The sequence below is a fragment of the Leuciscus leuciscus genome (assembly GCF_965113295.1).
Source record: "Leuciscus leuciscus genome assembly, chromosome: 7".
Taxonomy (NCBI): Eukaryota; Metazoa; Chordata; class Actinopteri; order Cypriniformes; family Leuciscidae; genus Leuciscus; species Leuciscus leuciscus.
In genome coordinates, this window is record NC_138731.1 from 39,019,754 (window position 1) to 39,039,332 (window position 19,579).

At 39.2% G+C, this 19,579-nt stretch overlaps 1 protein-coding gene across 3 annotated transcripts in view; it reads right to left on the bottom strand.

Annotated features, from left to right (window-relative positions):
• Positions 1 to 19,579, bottom strand: part of pde1a (phosphodiesterase 1A, calmodulin-dependent) — a 105,190-nt gene that overhangs the window by 48,991 nt on the left and 36,620 nt on the right. Inside the window, exons 1-2 of one of the 3 annotated variants that reach the window (XM_082176681.1) lie at positions 12,137 to 13,309; positions 10,739 to 10,765 (exon numbers count right to left, since the gene is read on the bottom strand). The exons of 1 other annotated variant lie outside the window; for it this stretch is intronic. In XM_082176681.1, coding sequence (XP_082032807.1) covers positions 10,739 to 10,765; positions 12,137 to 12,234 — 125 coding nt within the window. In that variant the 5' untranslated portion in view covers positions 12,235 to 13,309. Of the gene's footprint in view, positions 1 to 10,738; positions 10,766 to 12,136; positions 13,310 to 19,579 lie in introns of those variants that run through there. One more of the 3 variants, XM_082176679.1, reaches the window with a different exon arrangement.

A 19,579-nucleotide genomic window follows, 5' to 3' on the forward strand; every position in this document is an offset into this window, starting at 1 on the left:
AGAAAAGAAAAATGCTTTAGTTTAATTGAGATCTCTGACGTTTGATTATGCAAAGCATCTTTGCAAATCTTAGCATAGTTTGAAAACCATACTTGAGTAAAAGTACAGATACCTTATAGAGAAAATGACTACATTAAAAGACACAAGTCACCAATTCCAATACGACTTGAGTAAAAGTCCTGAAATATCAGATTTGAACAGTACTTAAGTATTTTACTCGTACTGAATGTAGGCTCAAAGATGCAGTAGTCCTAAGAACACCTAAGAAACATGCCAGTGAAAAACAAGAAACAGTTGATTTGTTAGGAGAGGAAACGCATGTTTATCTTCTAAAATCAAAATAAAACTTATCTTTTCAATTAATCAAGGTCGACACAACAGCCTCTTAAATGTCTACAAACAGATGGGTGCTTATGAAACACTGCATGAAACACTGTGTGAATCTTTTGCTTCGTACCAGTGATTCGGAGTGTGTGTCAAACACACAAAATTTCAGTAAATGAGGCTTTGTGACGTCAAAATGTCACATTTCATCGTTTTTACCTGATCTCTAATCGATTTTATACATTTGTAGACATTTTTGTTGAGACATTAGTATAATAAAAAAAGGAAGAATTTAAATTAATAGTCTCTCATTGGCCTGGTTAACCAAGCTCTCCATAAAAAAAATAAAAAAAATAAAAAAAACAAGAACAATTTAATAACGAAAAAAAAAAACATTATAACGACACTTCATATTATTTGTTAATTGCATTTAAAAGATTACATTTTCAATAAAACATTTGCAATTGGTTGTAAAATTGTTTTTCCTAAATGTATGGGCTGAGTTTTTGATGCATTTACACCATTCTGACCAGCAGAACATTTTGTGAAACAATCGGTTAAATTGATTCAAAGTTTCAAAAAGCTTTGTTTCTACCATCACTAACTCTCAAGTATCAGTTAAGCTCAAGTGCTCAAAAAGAGCATAAGTAAACCAATGTCCTTTAAAAAGGTCTCCATATAATGGATTAATAAAATAATGTTAAATAAAATGAAATAGTCAAAGTACTTGCCCTGGACATACTGGTTTTGGCCTCATCACCAGCTGCATTCATGTCCTCAAATCATATATGAAACACCTGTGATTCACAACTACCTGCTAATGACCTCACATTCGAGTAGAGTTGACAAGTTTGGGTGGGTACACAATATGTAGTTCCTTCAATGCCCCATGTATAAATCCATATATCACTTCTTTTGTAGCAGAAATAAACTGCTGCAGAAAAAGTTAGGTGCCATGCAAAATGTAACAAGTAATTGTATTACTCATCACAAATGTATTGGGAGTAACATGTACATATATTTATTAAAAATGTACTCAAGTACAGAGTAAAAGTTGCAAATATTTTTGACAAATATGTAGCCAAAAAGATACTTAAGTACGGTAATTAATAATTAGGCTACATTTACTCAAATACTTTACACCACTAATTACTGTATATCTCAGATTTTTGTTTTTAAAAGAATTTGATGAGAAGTTCATATTGAGATCTCTGGCCTTTGATTGCACAAGGCATCTTTGCAAATGTGAGCACAGTTTGAGACATTACTGAGATCTCTTCTGAAACAGGAGAACAATGAGATTGCTATGGACTTTTTTTTTTTTTAGGAGAAAAAGCAAGAGACTCTCCAATTGATTGCCATGCTGTCTAGGAGAAACGATTGAGACGTTAAAGCAATCTCATTTGTGATTTATTGGGAGAATTCTCTCTGCACTACTTCATTCAGTATGTGTCATAATCACAGAAGCTTGTGACCTCCCACACAAAACTGCTAAAGTGTGACTACATTTTCCTGTGGCTACAAAAAACTAAAAAACAAAACAAAAAACGGTACTTGAGATCAATCATTGCAACAAATCTCAATGGTCTTTGCTCTCCAGGGGCCATATGGCCCCGCCAAGATTTCTGTAAGTGACCTGAATGGAAACAATGTTGTGCTGTGCAAATAAATGACAGAATTGTTCTAGTGGGGCAGTGGAACACAAAGTGGGAGTTTGAGACAGCAAGACGTAGGATTAATTAGCACACGCAGGCTAACGTGCCGATAATTAGTTTGTATGTGGCGGATTCTGTTAAGACTGAGCTCTGACTGAAAGCCCTTGGGAAGCATGAGTCATTCCCCGCAGGAGGCTGAGGAAAACATCACTCAGGACCCTTTTACATCGCTCGTGCCATTATGAGACTAAAGAGTATGTTGCTAGTGGTAACAGCCCTTTTGATGAAATTCCTTATGATGATATTATGAGAATTAATCTGACATTTAAAGTAAGCATGGAAATTCTTATTAAAAAATCTGCACACACATAAAAATAATTTCTGCAATTCAAAGTGACATTAAATACAACATAAAGACGATGTGAAGGCTTTTCAGGATGTTTTTTTTTTTCTGTGCGAATGGGTTTGATTGCTTTTGACTGAACATTTGATTTAGGGAAAATACAATTTGACTAAAAAGATCAAAATTAAATAAATGTAGCTGTTAATTATTGAATTTGAAAACACATAATAACATCATTTTTTGCACTACATAAATCATGCTGTGGAATAATGGAATATTACAGTATTTTTGTTATTAAGCTATAGCAGTTTTTGTGCATTTGTATTATACTAAATGTCTTTAAGCTACTGTTTTTCACAACGAATACCATAAAAGCAACATAGCTAATTTTTACCATGGTAGTGAGGTGCAATGTGTGGGTTTTACTGTGGTTAACATGATCTAAATACTATGGAACTGTTTGAGTTCATATTGAGAAGTCTCTTGGAATATATGAGCACAATTTGAGCCATTGTTGTGAATGAAACTCTAAAGGAGAAAAATCTTGAAAAAAGTAAAGGTCTCCATTTGCTCTCATTTTGCTGTCTAGGATAAAGAACTGAGACATTAAAATTAAAAAGAATAAAAAAAGACGTTTATTCCTCTGAGAAGTAATGGCGCTTTTTAATTTCAAAGTCTATTATGAAAAAAAAAAAGTGTGCTTAACATTATATTAAACTTTTTTTTTATTATAATTTTATAAAAAAAAAAAAAAAAAAATTTATATATATATATAGTTCATGGCTTTGTGTGTGTCCATTTTAGAGCATTTTCAGACTTCAGGAAAATTGCTTGCAGGGTATTATTCAAAAACTCACCTTTTGTGTTCCACAGAAGAAATAAAAGTCATACGGATTTGGAACAGTAGAGGATGAGTTAATTATTTTCATATTTTGTTGATCTATTCCCTTAAGTCTCATGAGATGTAAACGAGACAACTTTGAGCAATACAATTTTCCTCTGGGTTGGGTAAATTCACACTCTCTTTTCTTTCTTTCTCTCTCTCTCTCTCTCTCTCTCTCTCTCTCTCTCTCTCTCTCTCTCTCTCTCTCTCTCTCCTGGGCCGATCAGGTTGGGTTAGTGACATTGAAATTACTGCAGTACCACCAAGCCTGGTGTTCTTTTATTCTTCACAGACATGTCAAAAAAAGCACTTACATTTAGGTCTGACAATTCGAGATGATGTAACGGAAATAACGAGAATCCAAAATTTGTCGCATTCAGTTGCTAATGACTTTGTTTGTTTGTTTCCAGAGCCAACCATAGCAGTTTTGTTCCGATCTAAAACTGATAAAGCAATTCTAATTTAACCTTATAGCCTCACGCTGTGATTCATGTTGCTATAGCAACCATCATATATGAGCGTGGAGCGGATAGTGCTCACATCGAGAATAAATTTGTTTTTGTTTTCTATTCACTTCTGTTTCTTTTATCACTCACAGCCAGCTTTTTGTGCTTTACATGAGTTATAAAATGATTGCAAGGCAGCCGATTGTTGATTTTCAATTTTTGATTGGTGCTCTCAACATGAAGTGATATAGTATTGATGATATTGTTCTGTGAATGTTCTTCCTATATTCTTCTACAATGGCGCACAAATATCTCCAAAGCCTCTTTAGAGTTTGTCTCTTTAAGGTTGTTTGCCGAAACCATTAAAGGCCTCGAGCATTTATTGATTGAATGCAAGAAAATATTGCATTGCTACATTTTCATTTCCAGGCAAATTTAAGTCTGGCGGCCTTATTTAGACAGTCAACATCAAGTTAATATAAAACAAAGTAAAAGAGGTCAAATAAAAAAAAGAAGAAGAGAGAGAGAGATTAATCAAGCAAGGACAAATCATGGTCTAAACTGCTCTCAGAAAATTTCTCAGATGACTGGACGGCTTCTAAATATGGATGCAGATAACCGTCGTACAGGGTGCACATATGGTGCCAAGCTCTGGTATTCCAGTCCACTAAACTAATTGTTGAGCTGCCAGCTGAAGCCCTGTTCACACTGACAGCAGTTTCAGCTCTGGAGGTTTGTGTGCTGTTGGTAGTGAAGGTGCTCATGCTGCGGGATACCCTAAAATCATTTTTAACGCTTTTGAAAAATCTGATCACAAATAAGATAAAAAATAAGATGTCATTCAGTTTTCTTGCAGCTAAAAATTTACATTATGTATGCAGAATTAAAGGTTTGGGGTCAGTAATATTATGTTCCTTATGATTATTTTATGTTTCTGAAAAAAATCTCTCACCATTTATTTGATGCAAAATACAGTAAAAACAACAATTTATGAAATATTATTTCAACTTAAAATAACTGTTTTCTATTTTAATTTATTGTTGTGATGCAAAGCTGAAGGATTTTCAGCATCATTACTCCAGTCTCCAGTGTCACATGATCTTTTAGAAATCATTCTAATATGATGATTTGCTGCTCAAGATACATTTCTTATTATTATCATCAATGTTGAAAACAGTTGTGCTGTTTAATATTTTTGTGGAAACAGTGATATATTTGATGAGGATTATTTTGTGAATAGAAATTTGAAAAAAACAGCATTTATTTATTTGAGACTATTTTTTTTTTATTACTGTCAATTTTTAACAATTCAATACATTCTTGTTGATTTTTTATTTTTATTTTAGAAAAACAAAATAAAGTCTTTCTGACCCCAAACTTTTGAGTGGTAGTATATATCAATATTTTCTATATTGTATTATATTATATGTGTGAAGAGATAAATGAGCATTGAAAATAACTTTGTCACTTTGCTGCAAAATGCTGTCAGTGTGAACAAAGCCTTAACTCAAAAAATATTGTGAATTACTTTTTTTGCATGGAACACAAAGAGAGAAGTTTAGCTAAATGTCCAAACTGCTCTTTTCCCCACAATGAAAGTGGATTGTGAACAAGGACAGCTGTGATCACAACCATTCATTTTGGAAAAACATAACGGTGAGTAAATTATGACAGAACCTTCATTTTTGAGTGAACTATCATTTTAAATAAAAGTGCACTAACCCAAACATGGTTTTGTTGATTTAGGAAACACACAAGTGACAAAAGTAAATGGCTTTCAAGTAAATCATAGACATACAGAGGAAGTGGATAAAATAAACTATAGCATTCATTCTCACCACATGCAAGAGTGTGTGTGTGGCTTATTTCTGACAAGAAGCAGAAACACACGCTCACTTGAGGCATGTGCACGGTCGCCTCTCTATTCTATTGACAACTCGGAAACAACAGTAGATTAATAAGCTACATGTTCCCAAAACAAGCTAAAGCAACACTACAAAACAACCCAAAGCCTTTTTGCTCGCAGGATGCCGGTCTGTTTGTTAACATCTGCCAATTTCTGGACAGCTTGAAATGAATTCAGATCCAGAGAAAAGGAAACACTCAGTTGCCAGGAGACATCACCAGAATGTTTTAGCAAATGCTGGAGAGGTGGTACGAGGCCTGAGACAGGAACCTGTTGACAGGAGGCCCACACGACACAATGCAGAAATATCTGGAATGTCTACTGTGCAGATGTCACATTTTCTTTCTCACATTAGCTAGTTTCAAAGTACACACAGTATAATGCTCAAATTACTGAAAGTTGCGCTTATAGGCTCATTCTGTTTTAAAATAACTAATAGACTTAGCCATAATCATTTTCTACTTGCTATTGCAAGTCACAAACAGACCGTATTGAGGTAGGGACATTTTTATTCTAGAGAGCATTTGATTGGACAAAAAGTTGTAGTACAAGTCATACATTTAAAAAAAAAAATTTTCCCCAAATGAGAAAGACTCTACATTTGACATGCACATACATGCTTAGGGACAGATTTACTAACAGCTTGCACCAGCGCAAACTCACTTATTATTTAAATTAAGAGTATTTAAATTAATCACGCAAGGTGATTTACTAAGGTTTGCGCTCGTCAATTTACTGGTATTTGCACGATTATTTAAAGCCCAATAAACCAGACACTATTAACGCTGGTCTTAGTAGCATGTTGCTTGGCGTGTTGGTCATTATGGTCATTATTGAAGCATGTTGATCATTATGGAAATGATCCGTCTGTGTCCCATCTGCGCTTTTTTGGAATTGCGCTAATTCACCCTGTTTATTAAATCTGGCCATAAATGTTCATTTTGTCAAATAGATGACCTCAGAACTAACAGACATGAGCTAAAGTTTGTTCTTATGAGTTTTTAAGTCAATATATAAATATAAAAAAAATGGATATGTTGGGCAATTTCATATTTTTTCCCTCTTTTGTACTTAAAAAAGTAAACTTTACTTAATGTAGTTGCACATCCCTTATAAATAGGCCTAGTATGAGATTTTCCCCTTACCTGTTGGGGCAGAGCATGGGAATTTCTGATTCGCTCCCCCATGTTAATTGATAATTCGCTGATTAGAGTATATAAGTGCTCCGGGTTATATGTGGAGTAGACACTCACTCCCTGTGGGATAGTTTCTCCCACGAGTGGCTCGTGACCAGGATGTAGCATCTTCCTGACTTCTTTCTCATTTGTTTCTTATATCATGTAGCTTAACGTTTTTGTCGTGGTTTTTATATTTGTTTTCCTTTATTATGCCTTTAGACTTATGTTTATTATTATGTATGGTTATTGTAGTATTTGTTAAATGAAATAAAACAACTTGCATTCATTAGATGTCGGTGTCTGATCCCTCCTTTATGTTGTGGCTTTAAACAAGTGGGCCGGAACAAAAATAATTGTATTTGTATACAGTATATATATATATATATGGCTTGTAGCACTTATTCAACAAAACAATACATGTAATTTATTGACATTAGGTTTGTAATTAATGCTTTATATTTCTCATATTTTATGCCTCAGAGACTGACAGAAAAAGTTTTGTCCCACAAGCCTGTTGTTTTATACACTGTCTTGAAACTTCAACCGCTAATGACACAACACAGCAGGAAATTGTTGAATGGCTACTCGACACTCGTTATATTATGCTCTATTCTTTTCTATTGTGTTTTCGGAGAAAGAGCGCCAACACAATGCCGCCTCTTACATGAACAACCTGTGCACAGCTCTTCACACTTTTATATTCACTCAACACCCTTATGGACTGTGTTGCTCTAATGTAAAGGTCAGTGCAAGAAAGCTTTTGGTGTCTCTGAAGTGGTTTTGCTGTAGCTGAAACCATGAATAGTCTCTGCATTTGAATGCCATAAAAATAAAAATAAATAAAAAATAAAAACATTTTGGGTTCCTCAAAGAGCCTTTCAGAAAACAGTTCTTAAAAGAACCATTTTTCTCACTATGAAGAACATTGTAATAATCTAAAGAACTTTTTTTTTTTTTTCACTATAAAGAACTACTTTACGTATATGAATGTTTTCAATGAGCTTTGTTTTGGGACAGTTTAATGGGGGCCTCTAGTGGATACATTACTCACATCTTCTGAATTCCAAAAGATTTGTTAAAGGATCTTTTGCTTTAACAGCATCTGTGGAGTTTAATTCATTATTGTTTAGAGACATTTAATCAATGAGACCACCATACATTATTCATAACAGCTTGCTGAACACTAAGTGCTTAAAGCACTGCTTATATAATTAGTTTGATTGATTATCTCCTGCATTATATGGTGTCACACGCTGTCAGTTCACATTCTATTTAAGTTCACGCCACAGGACTAATTGTGGTTGAATATACCTTTCACACTACAAAACAACCAATGGGATCTCATTAGTTGGATCTCATGAAAACATGTTAAAGTCACGTCATTTTAAAATAAAAATTAAAAGAATTTGAGATTTCTTGGAGAATTAGAGACCATTAAGATAATTTCCATTGTGACAGGCATACTGCATTAACTGCAATACATCTGAACATTTTACTTTTTTTTTTTCTTTTTTTTTTTTTTTACACAGTATTTTTTATTGAGATTAAGGGATAAACTGAATGGGACATTTTACTTTTGATTTGTTTTTACTTTTTTTCTTTTTTTCTTATTCTCAAAGCTGATTCTCATTATTAAAAATTACTGTAATGCAATAAATATATTTATGTTGGTCAAATATATTTTAACCAGCATCAATTCCACAATGACATAAACAATACTATATCATATTTTTTCCACAACACATTGTTTACTTTTTTTTTTATTTTAAATGAGAATTTAGGAGGAAATTGCATGAAAATAATGTCAAAAAGTCACAATGGTCCAAAATAATGCTTTGTTGTCTTCAAGTTAATTATCATTTCTTATTTTGTTTCTATTGATTTTGGGGTGAAATGTCACCTGAACTTTATCCTGACAGGTTTTGTGAGATTCACCCAATTACAGTAACCACTGTGTTCCACGTAAACCTCTCACACCTTCAGGACATGACTGATTTTGACACATGAATTACCAATCGACTCTTGTTTCCTGAGGTGAATACTGATGCAGAAATGTCGTTGTCCTCTCCACAGATTCTCTGAAGTACACATGCTGTGGTCCGCCTAACTGATAGTGGAAAGCTGTGCTTTGAAGGAAGGCCATTGTTAAGTAGCACCTCTCAGCGTGCATTACATAAATGTGGGGCTGTTACTGAGGGCAGGCGAGTGTTTAGCATCAGAGGCAGTAATGTGGGTGTGTGTGAGGGCCACTTCACCCGAACTAGACTGCTCTGATTGGCCTGCACACAAGAGCTTGACAGAGGTTTCCACATAGAGGAGGGCCAGTGAAGGCATCAGGGCCCTTCAAAGTCAGTAATGCTTTGTGTATGTATGTGTGTGAGAGAGAAAATGCATTGACACATGTTTTATTTATGCGCTGGGCTACATCTGTAGTACTTTGAACACTTTGGCAAATATTATTAATGCATGATTATTTAGCTACTATTCACTTAAGTACCACATTAAGTGAATAGTAGCTAAATAATCATGAATTAATAATATTGTGTATTAATGTGCATTTACTAAAGGAATTAGCATTGCTTGCAAGGCAGCAAAGGAATATTGTTAAAGTTTGAGGTAAGGGATTTAGCTTTGGTAAAAAAGATTATTTTAAATAATATAATACATAAAATAATAAATATTAATATTTTTATAGAATAAAAAATAATAATTAAAATCCAAAAATGGTGCATTTGAATTTTAGGTGTGCGTCATCAGTGGCGCAAGAGATGCGTCGATGATGTAAACGTTTTTCCGTTTTAATGTTTTTCTTAGCCTATCCAGTTGATCGCACTTGATGCAGCGCTGCTGCATTGTTTATTCAAAACATTGCCAAAACACATGTGCTAGACGGAAATCTTTTCAAATCTCCTTTCCAAAAACCAAGTGAGGCAGCATTGACAATAATTGAACTGAACAGAATGGACTATTGAATGGACTATTTTACCCGAAATAAACACATTTTTGTACATGTTCGAGTATTGTGCTATTACCTTAGCAACATCAAACTCTATTTGAAATAATTCAAGTCTCCATCTCAGGTTTTGAATGCTGCCTATTTTGAATGCAGGTTTTGAATGCTGCGGCAGTACACTATGTAGGCAGTAGGCAGCTCACTAGGTATTGAAACATTTCCTTTGTGGCAGTGAACTGCAACCAGTCACAAATCATAATTTAAATAGATGTAAGAAAGAAGACCAATCATAATTCCGAATACGGCTACTATGACGACGTCGTCGCTGTTGGTTACATTATGAATGCTAAGTGTTCTATCAATGCTCCATGAAAGTTTGAATAGTACAAAAGCACACCCAAGGCTAAAATTGTCCACAAAACAGTTCCGAATTAGTCTGTATGTTAAACGGTTCAGGCTGAATCAATAGCACAAGTTCAATACTTGGTGTCAGGGCTTTAGAACAAACCCGAACCAGAATGTTTTAGGAATATCAATACAGAGCTGCCATGAATGCGTTGCGATAATCTCTTCAGCGTTCCATTCCAGAGCTGCCCCACTTCTGTAATCCGTACATCCGCATCAGACAGCGGGTGCAGTTTGTATCGTGTGGGCTGTCACACATGGAAATGGAAGAACACTTGTTCCTGGTTGATGTTTTGTCTGGATCGAGATGCTAAGCCATTTAGCAAAGCCTAATTACAGGGATGGTCTCCTTGAAGCACCATGTTCATTGGCACAGGTGAAAGCGCTGGGTTGAACTGTCAATATCTCTCCTGCTCCTTGATCAGCCCATTTAATCATGATTTCAGCTGCAACCTTCACGTTAGCACACCAGATCTTTACCCATTACGCAACCCCCACACTATGGAGGTGGCAACGAAACCATTAGTGACCCAGCTGGAGTGATAAGATTGCGGTTCGATTCATCCAGCCTGCATCACTTGTCATGCATGAAATGTTCCTCCAATGAATTGCTGTGACACAAATAGAGATCAACTTTGGACTTACCTTTGAGATGTGCTTTTGTACTTCTGCCTGTAAGACAAAAAAATGGAAGCACATAAGCTTGCATCCATAATGAGCACATGCCATGGGAGTAGGTTATTTTACGTGTGTAAAACTGGGACGAATTGCAAATCCATCGCTAATACATTTGTTTATATATTAAACAACCGTAATGACTCATTTGACTTTTGATTGTGTTTAATCCACCTAGAAGTTTCCAAACAACTGTGAACTGGATGTTGAGCAGTAGGGCCGTTTCAACGCATCCCAAAACAACACTGTCTATCTAGGATGGGATGAATGGATGAGCACGATTGGTCTATAGGAATAGATCCAAAGAGGCTTGAATGAGCTTTGCAGGGAGGTGATGGAACTAGACTGGTTTAAATCCCGGGATCATCCATTCAGTGACTCCGACTTTCTAAAAAAAATTTGCTTCTGTTATAGGTCACAGCGCCTGATTAGATTGCACCAATGCATTTAACATCAGACTAAAGGTTATTATGTTTTAGCAGTGACCAGAACAACAGAAAGTAATTTTTATGCTGGAAAATAGGATAACAAGATTTAAGTAAAATTAAGCATACTGAATAAACAGTCAAAGTATATAATTTTATTTTTGTTTTGAATAAGGTTTGCTAAAAGATTAATTATTTAATCATTATGGCAGAAAAATAAGCTGGAATATTAATGTAAAATTAATGTAACTCTCTGTATAACATGAACTACTGACACTTATGAATGTACTAACTATAGTGTTTGTGCTGGAACTTGGTTTTATGAATTGTATGAGTCTCTAAGAATGTATGTTTTTATTTCTGTTTTGAATATAAAGTTTGATAGATGATTTATTATTAATTATTATGGCTGGAAATTAAGTTTGAATTCTTAGTTAACTTTGATGTTTCATAAATGACCCATTATTAATTATTTTTTGCTGAAAAATAAGTTGGAATTTTTAGCTAACGTCAAATTTAAAATGTTAAATTAACATTAAATTTGCATAATGTGCACAATACTAGAGTTGGTGGTGAAATGCAAAATGCGACGTCAACATTTCTCATACTTCGTTTAAAATTAAATCCCAAAAGAATAATGTTTGGATAGTTTCACCGTGAAATGACACAATCCAAACACCGCTGAGCCCAAACCCTACAAGACTGATTTGAATTCATTAACCAAAACTGTCAGTAGATTTGCTTGATTAGGCTTGACAGTCTCATTAGTATTACATTCACACACTTGCTGCCCCAAGAGTCAAGATTCACCCACTCCCAGCATCATAGCGCACAGTCAACACAACCATACTGCTCATAAACAGCTCTGTCATTCTCCCTCCCGGGAATCAAACCAGATTTTCCAGTCATGCTGATGAAAGAGTATGAAACAAGAAGCACTTACATTCCTTTCAGCCTAATCCACATCTTCTCCGTCTGGTCGCACTTGGAGTACTTCAAGGAGTTCTCCAGCCCGTCCGTGTCGTTGGCCAGAGACTCCATGGTTTGCACGAATGCACAAGCGTGTGGAGTGTTCTAAGACGCAGAGGGATACGCAGGTATGCGATTCAACACGTGTAGCGCAGAGCTCCGAGTCTTCAAAGCATCTCCGGCAGTTCGAGCGGCACACGTTTCCCAGAGGGTCCTGCTCTCAGCTCCAGAGTGCATCAGCCCGTTGGAGTGAGTGTCAGCGCACAGACCTGTCTCTCCACTACGCACTGAGGGAACGCTGTCACACACACACACACGTCACACAAATGTCTCTCTCTCTCTCGCTCTCTCTCTCTCTCCCAATGTCCGGAAAAGCGGCGGTGTGCCTTGTGAGTATCTATCACCCTCTCAGAATCTGTTCCCTCTTGCTCTTTCGCCCTGTTGTTTTCAGCCTTTCGATCAATCTATGATGGAGGTTGTCCTGTCTCCTCTTGACATCTCTAATCTCACGCATTTATACCACTGCAAATACACAAACACTCACGAGCCTTCACTATCACACTAGAATGAAAAAGGGCACCTGTGTGCGTCGCAAGTGTCACTCCTCGAATGGAATCCGTTGGCTGGAAACGGATCAGCGATTTCCCCCTCCTCTTCCACAGCCGGAGAAACGCAGAGGGAGAAGGAGAGAGAATCGTTTCCTCACATCCTCACCAGCATCATTATCCTGGCCACCAGGGGCCGAGATTCCCCAGCCGTTCACCAGCTTCCCCGAGACGTCGTTCTTCAGAAGAATCCATCATGAAGCCGTATTTTACAGAGACTTCCCTTCCGTTGGCAAGCTGAATGATAAGCTCCCTCGGCGGCATCTCCAGGTCCCGAGTTGGCGTTTTAATGAAATTAACCTGTGCACTATAGCATCCCGCGCTCGTCTCGCGCACGGCAGCCTAGTTTCAACACGCTGTAATCCTCTCATTCCAGCGCAGCTGCAAGAAGCAGCGTGCTGATAAAAATGTCACGATTGTTCTTGAAATATAAGCCGTTATTAGGCAGGCACACACTCAGAGAGACCGTGAAGGGTTTCAGAGGATAACCAAATCAGCAGACATGCTCCAGTCCGAGACAGGGGCACCTTGCCTAATATAGCAGCACCCCTATATCTCGTTTCTGTAAATAAGAATGGAATGAAGATTGTGAGTTTGTTTTTTTTGTGCTGTTGCAGCCAGGCATGGCTGATTTTCATTCATTAGAGGGAAGGGCACATCTCCTACGGAGCATCCGCGGCATGAATAGGCTGAATCTTAATGATCACTTCTTCTGGGTTACCGGTCTATTGGATTACACTCTGCAATGTAAAATAGCTTAATCATTGCTGCATTAGCATAGGAACAAAACTAATTTATCATTAGTTCATTTCATCACAGGAATTGCTTGAAATTAGTGCATTCTGAGAATGACAGATTATTTCTGGGCTCTGATTACTCTAAATCTTTCTTTGTTTCAGGTAAAAGTGATTTTGATTGGTTGCTACATGCATGGCTTTTTCTGTAATAAGATAACCACATTTTGTTAAAATTGCATTAAGTGGAAAAACAGCCTCTCGACTCTATTTTTATTTTTTCCGTTTAATGAGATTTTACATTAGCATGTTGGTTGACAGTCGGGATTGTTGATTCAGCTATTTGTTTCATACAAAACAGTTCTGATATATAGAAATGCATAAAATGGGACGTGTGTGTGTAAATAAAACATTCATATTCACTTTCTGCACTAAAATGGTGAAATACGTTGCCATGGCAACACACTGCCATACAAATGGCTTTGGAGGGAATGATTACGGCTGTAAAAGAATGACTTGAAGGTCTCACGTAGAGACAGACACACAGACAGACAAACCGAGACAGAAAAGAGCTACAACAAAGACTACAAATAAAAACTGTGCTCGGTTATCTAGGTCCACTTATCCCGTATGATTGTCGTCATGATGATGGTGATTATCGACTGAAAAGAGCAAGTAGGACAAGAGTAAGAAGGTGCAGTTTGATTCAAAGCACATCAGGGAAGCTTTTGTGCTCGTCAGCTACTGAACAATAAGTGAAGATTGCTCAGGCACGATCTAGACCTGTACAGTATGATCACCTAAGAGGTTCTGGTTGTGACAAACACTTCCAGGACCTCCTGACGTGTCGTACTGCTGCGCTTTGTTAATTCAGAGAAGTGTCAATGGTTAGACGGTGCACAGAACTCCATTAACCAAACATAACTGCTATCGAGCCGCCTTGCTGTCTACTGCCTTTTAAGGCAGCATTCTAACTAAAATGAAACCTTGCAAGTGATTGATTTGGATTGCTCTACATCTGCAGAAATTATTTGTGTCATGCCAACATTGCTTCATATGCAAAGCACATGGAGGACCTGACTGATTTATTTAAAGAGTTACTGTTAGCATGTTGCTATGCTAACATTGCTATAGACCAGGGGTCTCCAACACGTCGATCGCGAGCTACCAGTAGCTCGTGGCCTGATTGGAGGTAGCTCGCCAAGGGCCGTTCACATATCGCGTCTTTTGCGCGCTCAAGTTGGTTATTTCAAATAATTGAAGCGACGCGCTATTTTTTTCCAGGCGCAGCGAGTCAACATGAAGGATGGGGGTGCACCCAAACACTACGGGTGTTTTTTTCTTCTCCGTAAATAAATCTTGTAGCAGAGCAACAGCAAGCGTTTTTCGGTGGTGGAAATCCATTAGCTATTAAAACTTCTTTGTCGTTGTGGAGAGCGCAGTGCATGGTTGCATAGCAACGACAGACGCCACGGGAAAATCGGACCGAATTTTACTATTAATAATAAAAGATAAGCTAATGTGCATTGTAAATGTCAGTAATTTATCTTTTTTGACTCATTCTTTTTATAAAAATGATTTAAAGTCTGAAATATGTGAGGTTTATCTTTTTATAAAAACTTTTTTGTCAAAACTTTATTTGAACTTGTACATGTTAGTAGATAACATGTTGCAAGACACTCCTTTAAAATCTGGCTATCATTTTTAATGTTATTATTTTAATGTTTATGTAAACAAAAAGTGCATATTGATGCTAAGTTTATATGTTATTTGCTGGTTTTAGACATAAAACTTGGTGAATTGATGTCATTGTGTAGTATTAGTACTTTTTTTTTTTTTCTTTTTTTTTTTTTACAATTTGTATTGTACAGACAAGAGTTTACACTCAATCATCAAAGAGACAAGCATAAAAGAGAAAACATTGTCTGCACTTTTGTCTTTTTACAGGATTCTGTGATAACCGTGATCATTTTGTTCACTATAATCATGAAATTAAATTTTCATGACATTTCATCTCTAGTTATCATGCACTATAAAATCAACTATAATTATGAGTTTTTACAGTACAATATGCAAAGTACAATTTTCTACAATTTTTTTAAATCTCTGATTCTGTTCTTTTCTCTGACATTTAAGGGTGACATATACAGGCCTACAAAAACTATTTTAGGTCTAAAACAGTTTGGATAGTTGTTACTATGAGAGTTATGAGACATTATTTAAGAGATTTAAGTATTGTATTACGTGAGTAGCTCTCGTCCACTTTCATTTTTAAAAAGTAGCTCTCAAATGAAAAAAGGTTGGAGACCCCTGGTATAGAGCTTATGTAGCCCCGCCCCTTTTCAGCGCTGCGCTCGTTTTGTTCTGTCTTCCGGTTTGTATTTCCAAAGCATGAGGTAAGATCTTACGGATTTATGAATGAACCGCTCGTTTTAAAATCTTCCCGGTCTACTGACATTCGACATCCGCTTCAAACATTACAATGCTCCTGAGAATTTCGGTAACTCTACAATAAGTAAATCGTACTCGGTTACTAACGTAACCTCGGTTCTCTCTAGAAGAGGGAACGAGTACTTGCGTAAGATATCTTACGCTAGGGGAAAACCTCTTTTCCTCGAGATATTGAAGCCAAAAATTATCCTTAATTTTGCAATAATGTAAAACGCATTGCAGCAGCATGCAGACATGGGCGAGACAGCTCGCGCGCCCATAGGCTGCTCTGCGGCAACTGCACCAGCCTATCGATAGAGGCCCCTCATGACGTCACAACCAATGAGGGTGCTTCGCGCCCAATACGTCATGTCCCGCCGAAAGCGAGTGGGGCTAGGGCTATAAATACGGCCCCGAGAGGCTGGTTTGGTCAGTTTTTTCATCGCTGAAGCGAATCAGAACGTGACGCATGCACGGCAAAATACGCAAGTACTCGTTCCCTCTTCTAGAGAGAACCGAGGTTACGTTAGTAACCGAGTACGTTCTCTTACGAGAGGTTCTCTCGTACTTGCGTAAGATATCTTACGCTAGGGGAACACAGTGTAAAACGCCGTGCGTGCTTGAGACATAACACTAAAGTCCCAAGGGCAGGTGCCCGGGGCTCATATAGTGCCTAATCACAAGGGACTCACAGAGAATCCGGGAAGAGGGGCTAGAATAGCATCATTCCTGTAATATAGAGCTCTGATAAGAGCATATTATATCAAGTGTTCCACACAGCCAGGGCGAACACGGCCTGGACTGATAAATATGGGGGACTTACGCACTGCCCACAGAAGTATACATATGATCAGTGATCGACGCTCTTGCGGTTTCAGCATCCTGAGCCGATAGGATCGGGCGGGCAATACTGAAAATTTAAACCGAGAGCAACCTAGCTTGTAAAGCGGGAACCTCAAGGTTATAAAACCTTATAAATGTAGACGGGGAGGCCCAGCCTGCCGCCATACAGATATCTTGCAAGGCAATCCCACTGGACCAAGCCCACGACGAGGCCATGCCTCTTGTGGAGTGCGCTTTGACACCTATCGGGCATTGCAGGCCCTTGGATGTGTAAGCTAGCGCTATAGCATCAACTTTCCATCTGGATAGACTCTGTTTTGACGCAGCTAGTCCCTTAGAACGTCCGCTGAACAAAACAAAGAGCTGCTCCGTCTGTCTGAAAACAGATGAGCGAGACACATAGGCTCTTAACGCCCTGACCGGGCAAAGGAAGCCTGCGTCCCCTTCCTCTTCAGATACCGGCAGGGCCGACAGGGGGATAACCTGTGCCCTAAACGGTGTGTTGAGGGATTTAGGAACATATCCGTGCTTTGGTTTGAGTATGACTCTCGAGTCATTCGGCCCAAACTTCATACACGTCGCGCTCACTGAGAGCGCTTGCAAATCCCCTATGCGCTTCACTGAAGCGAGAGCCAGAAGAAACACTGTTTTGAAAGACAAGAGTTTCAGGTCTATTGACTGTATTGGCTCGAATGGGGCACCTTTTATGGCTTCCAGAACCGTGGAAAGGTCCCAAAACGGGAACTGAGGGTGGTCTGGGAGGGTTCAGCCTCTTAGCTCCTCTAAGGAAGCGAATGACCAGATCGTTCCTTCCTAATGACTGGCCAAGCGGTGGTTCAGCGAACGCTGCTATGGCCGCCATATAAACTTTGAGCGTGGATGGGGTTCTGCCCTTATCCAGAAGCTCTTGTAAAAAGGAGAGAACCTCCGGCACCCCACAGCGTGAGGGTGAAGTGCCACTCGCTGTACACCAGCTAGTGAACACAGACCATTTTGAGGAATAGAGCCGCCTCGTAGATGGAGCTCTAGCCTGCGTGATCGTGTTTAACACTCCCACTGGGAGGTTAACAGGTACCCGTTGATGGCCCACACATGTAGGGACCAAAGCTCCGGGCGAGGATGCCAGATCGAGCCGTTCGCCTGCGAGAGGAGATCCCTCCTCACCGGTATCGGCCACGGGGCGGTACTCGTCAGCTGCATCAGGACTGGAAACCAGACTTGGTTTGTCCAAAATGGGGCGACGAGTAGCACTGGGCATCCGCTCTCCCTGATTCGCTCTAACACCTGGGGTAGGAGCGTGACAGGGGGAAACGCATAGAGCGGGCAGCGGGGCCAGCGCATCCCTGCTCTTGGAGAAGAATTCCTGACAATGAGCGTTCTCTTGAGACGCAAATAGGTCTATTTCCGCTCTGCCAAATGTCCTCCATAGCATTTTGACTGTCTGTGGATGTAAAGACCATTCTCCTGTCGGCAGATTGTTTCTGGACAGTCTGTCTGGTCCCACATTCAGATGGCCGGGCACATGCGCTGCACTGAGCGAGCGCAGATTGTGCTGAGCCCAGACCAGGAGGCGTTCCGTCAGCCTGTGAAGGATTCTGGATCTGATACCTCCTGGTGATTTATATAAGCCACCACTGACATGTTGTCCGAACGGACCAAGACGTGGTGTCTTTTTATCTGAGGACAAAAGCGCCTCAGCGCGTTGTCGACTGCCATCATTTCCAGGCAGTTTATATGCAGAAGCTTTTCCCGTTCCGACCACTGGCCGAATAACGGTCTGCCCTCGAGCAGCGCTCCCCATCCCGAGGTTGAGGCGTCCGTAGACACCATCTTCACACTCGAGGAAGTCCCCAGGCTTACACCTGACCGGTACCAGTCGGTCACTGTCCAAGGTTTCAGAGCTGCGACGCATTTCTGATCGACCTTGAGGCACGCGAGACCGGAGGTCCAAGCTCTGCGCGGCGCGCGCTTTCAACCTATACTGCAGCGGGCGCATGCGAAGCAGACCCAGCTGAAGCACTGAGGATGCTGAAGCCATGAGACCCAGCATCCTTTGAAGCTTTTTGAGCGGGACTAAATAAGCGCCGTGGCGAAAAATCTCTGTCATGCGCTGAATACTTAGTCTGCGCTGCGGCGACAGCTGTGCTGTCATAGACAGCGAGTCCAGATCTGTGCCCAGAAAAGATATTTTCTGACTGGGAGACAGTGAACTCTTTGCCCAATTGACTGTGAGACCTAAATTCTCGAGGTGATCGAGTAATATGGTCCTGTGTTCTATGAGCTCCGACTGTGATCGAGCTAGAACCAGCCAATCGTCCAAATAATTCAGCACTCGTATGCCTCGGAGCCTGAGGGGTGCGAGCGCTGCATCCATGCACATCGTGAATACGCGAGGTGCCAGGGATAGGCCAAATGGCAGGACTGTGTACTGATATGCCTGGCCCTCGAAGGCGAATCTCAAAATTTGCCTGTGACGTGACGCTATTTGTATTTGAAAATAAGCGTCTTTCAGATCTATCGACATGAACCAGTCCCCTTGGCAAATTTGCGAGAGGATTTTTCTTGGTCGTGAGCATTCTGAACCGTCGTTTCAGAAGTGCTTTGTTTAGTCGTCTTAGATCTAAAAATGGGTCTGAGACCCCCGTCTTTTTTGGGTACCAGAAAATATCTGCTGTACATGCCCCCTTCGCTCTGAGCTTGTGATAGGGGTTCTATAGCCCCTTTGCTCAGTAACTTCGCTATTTCGGCCCGAAGTAGGTGTGCTACTTCCTTTTTCACCGTAGTATCGATTCGCGCCGCACTGCG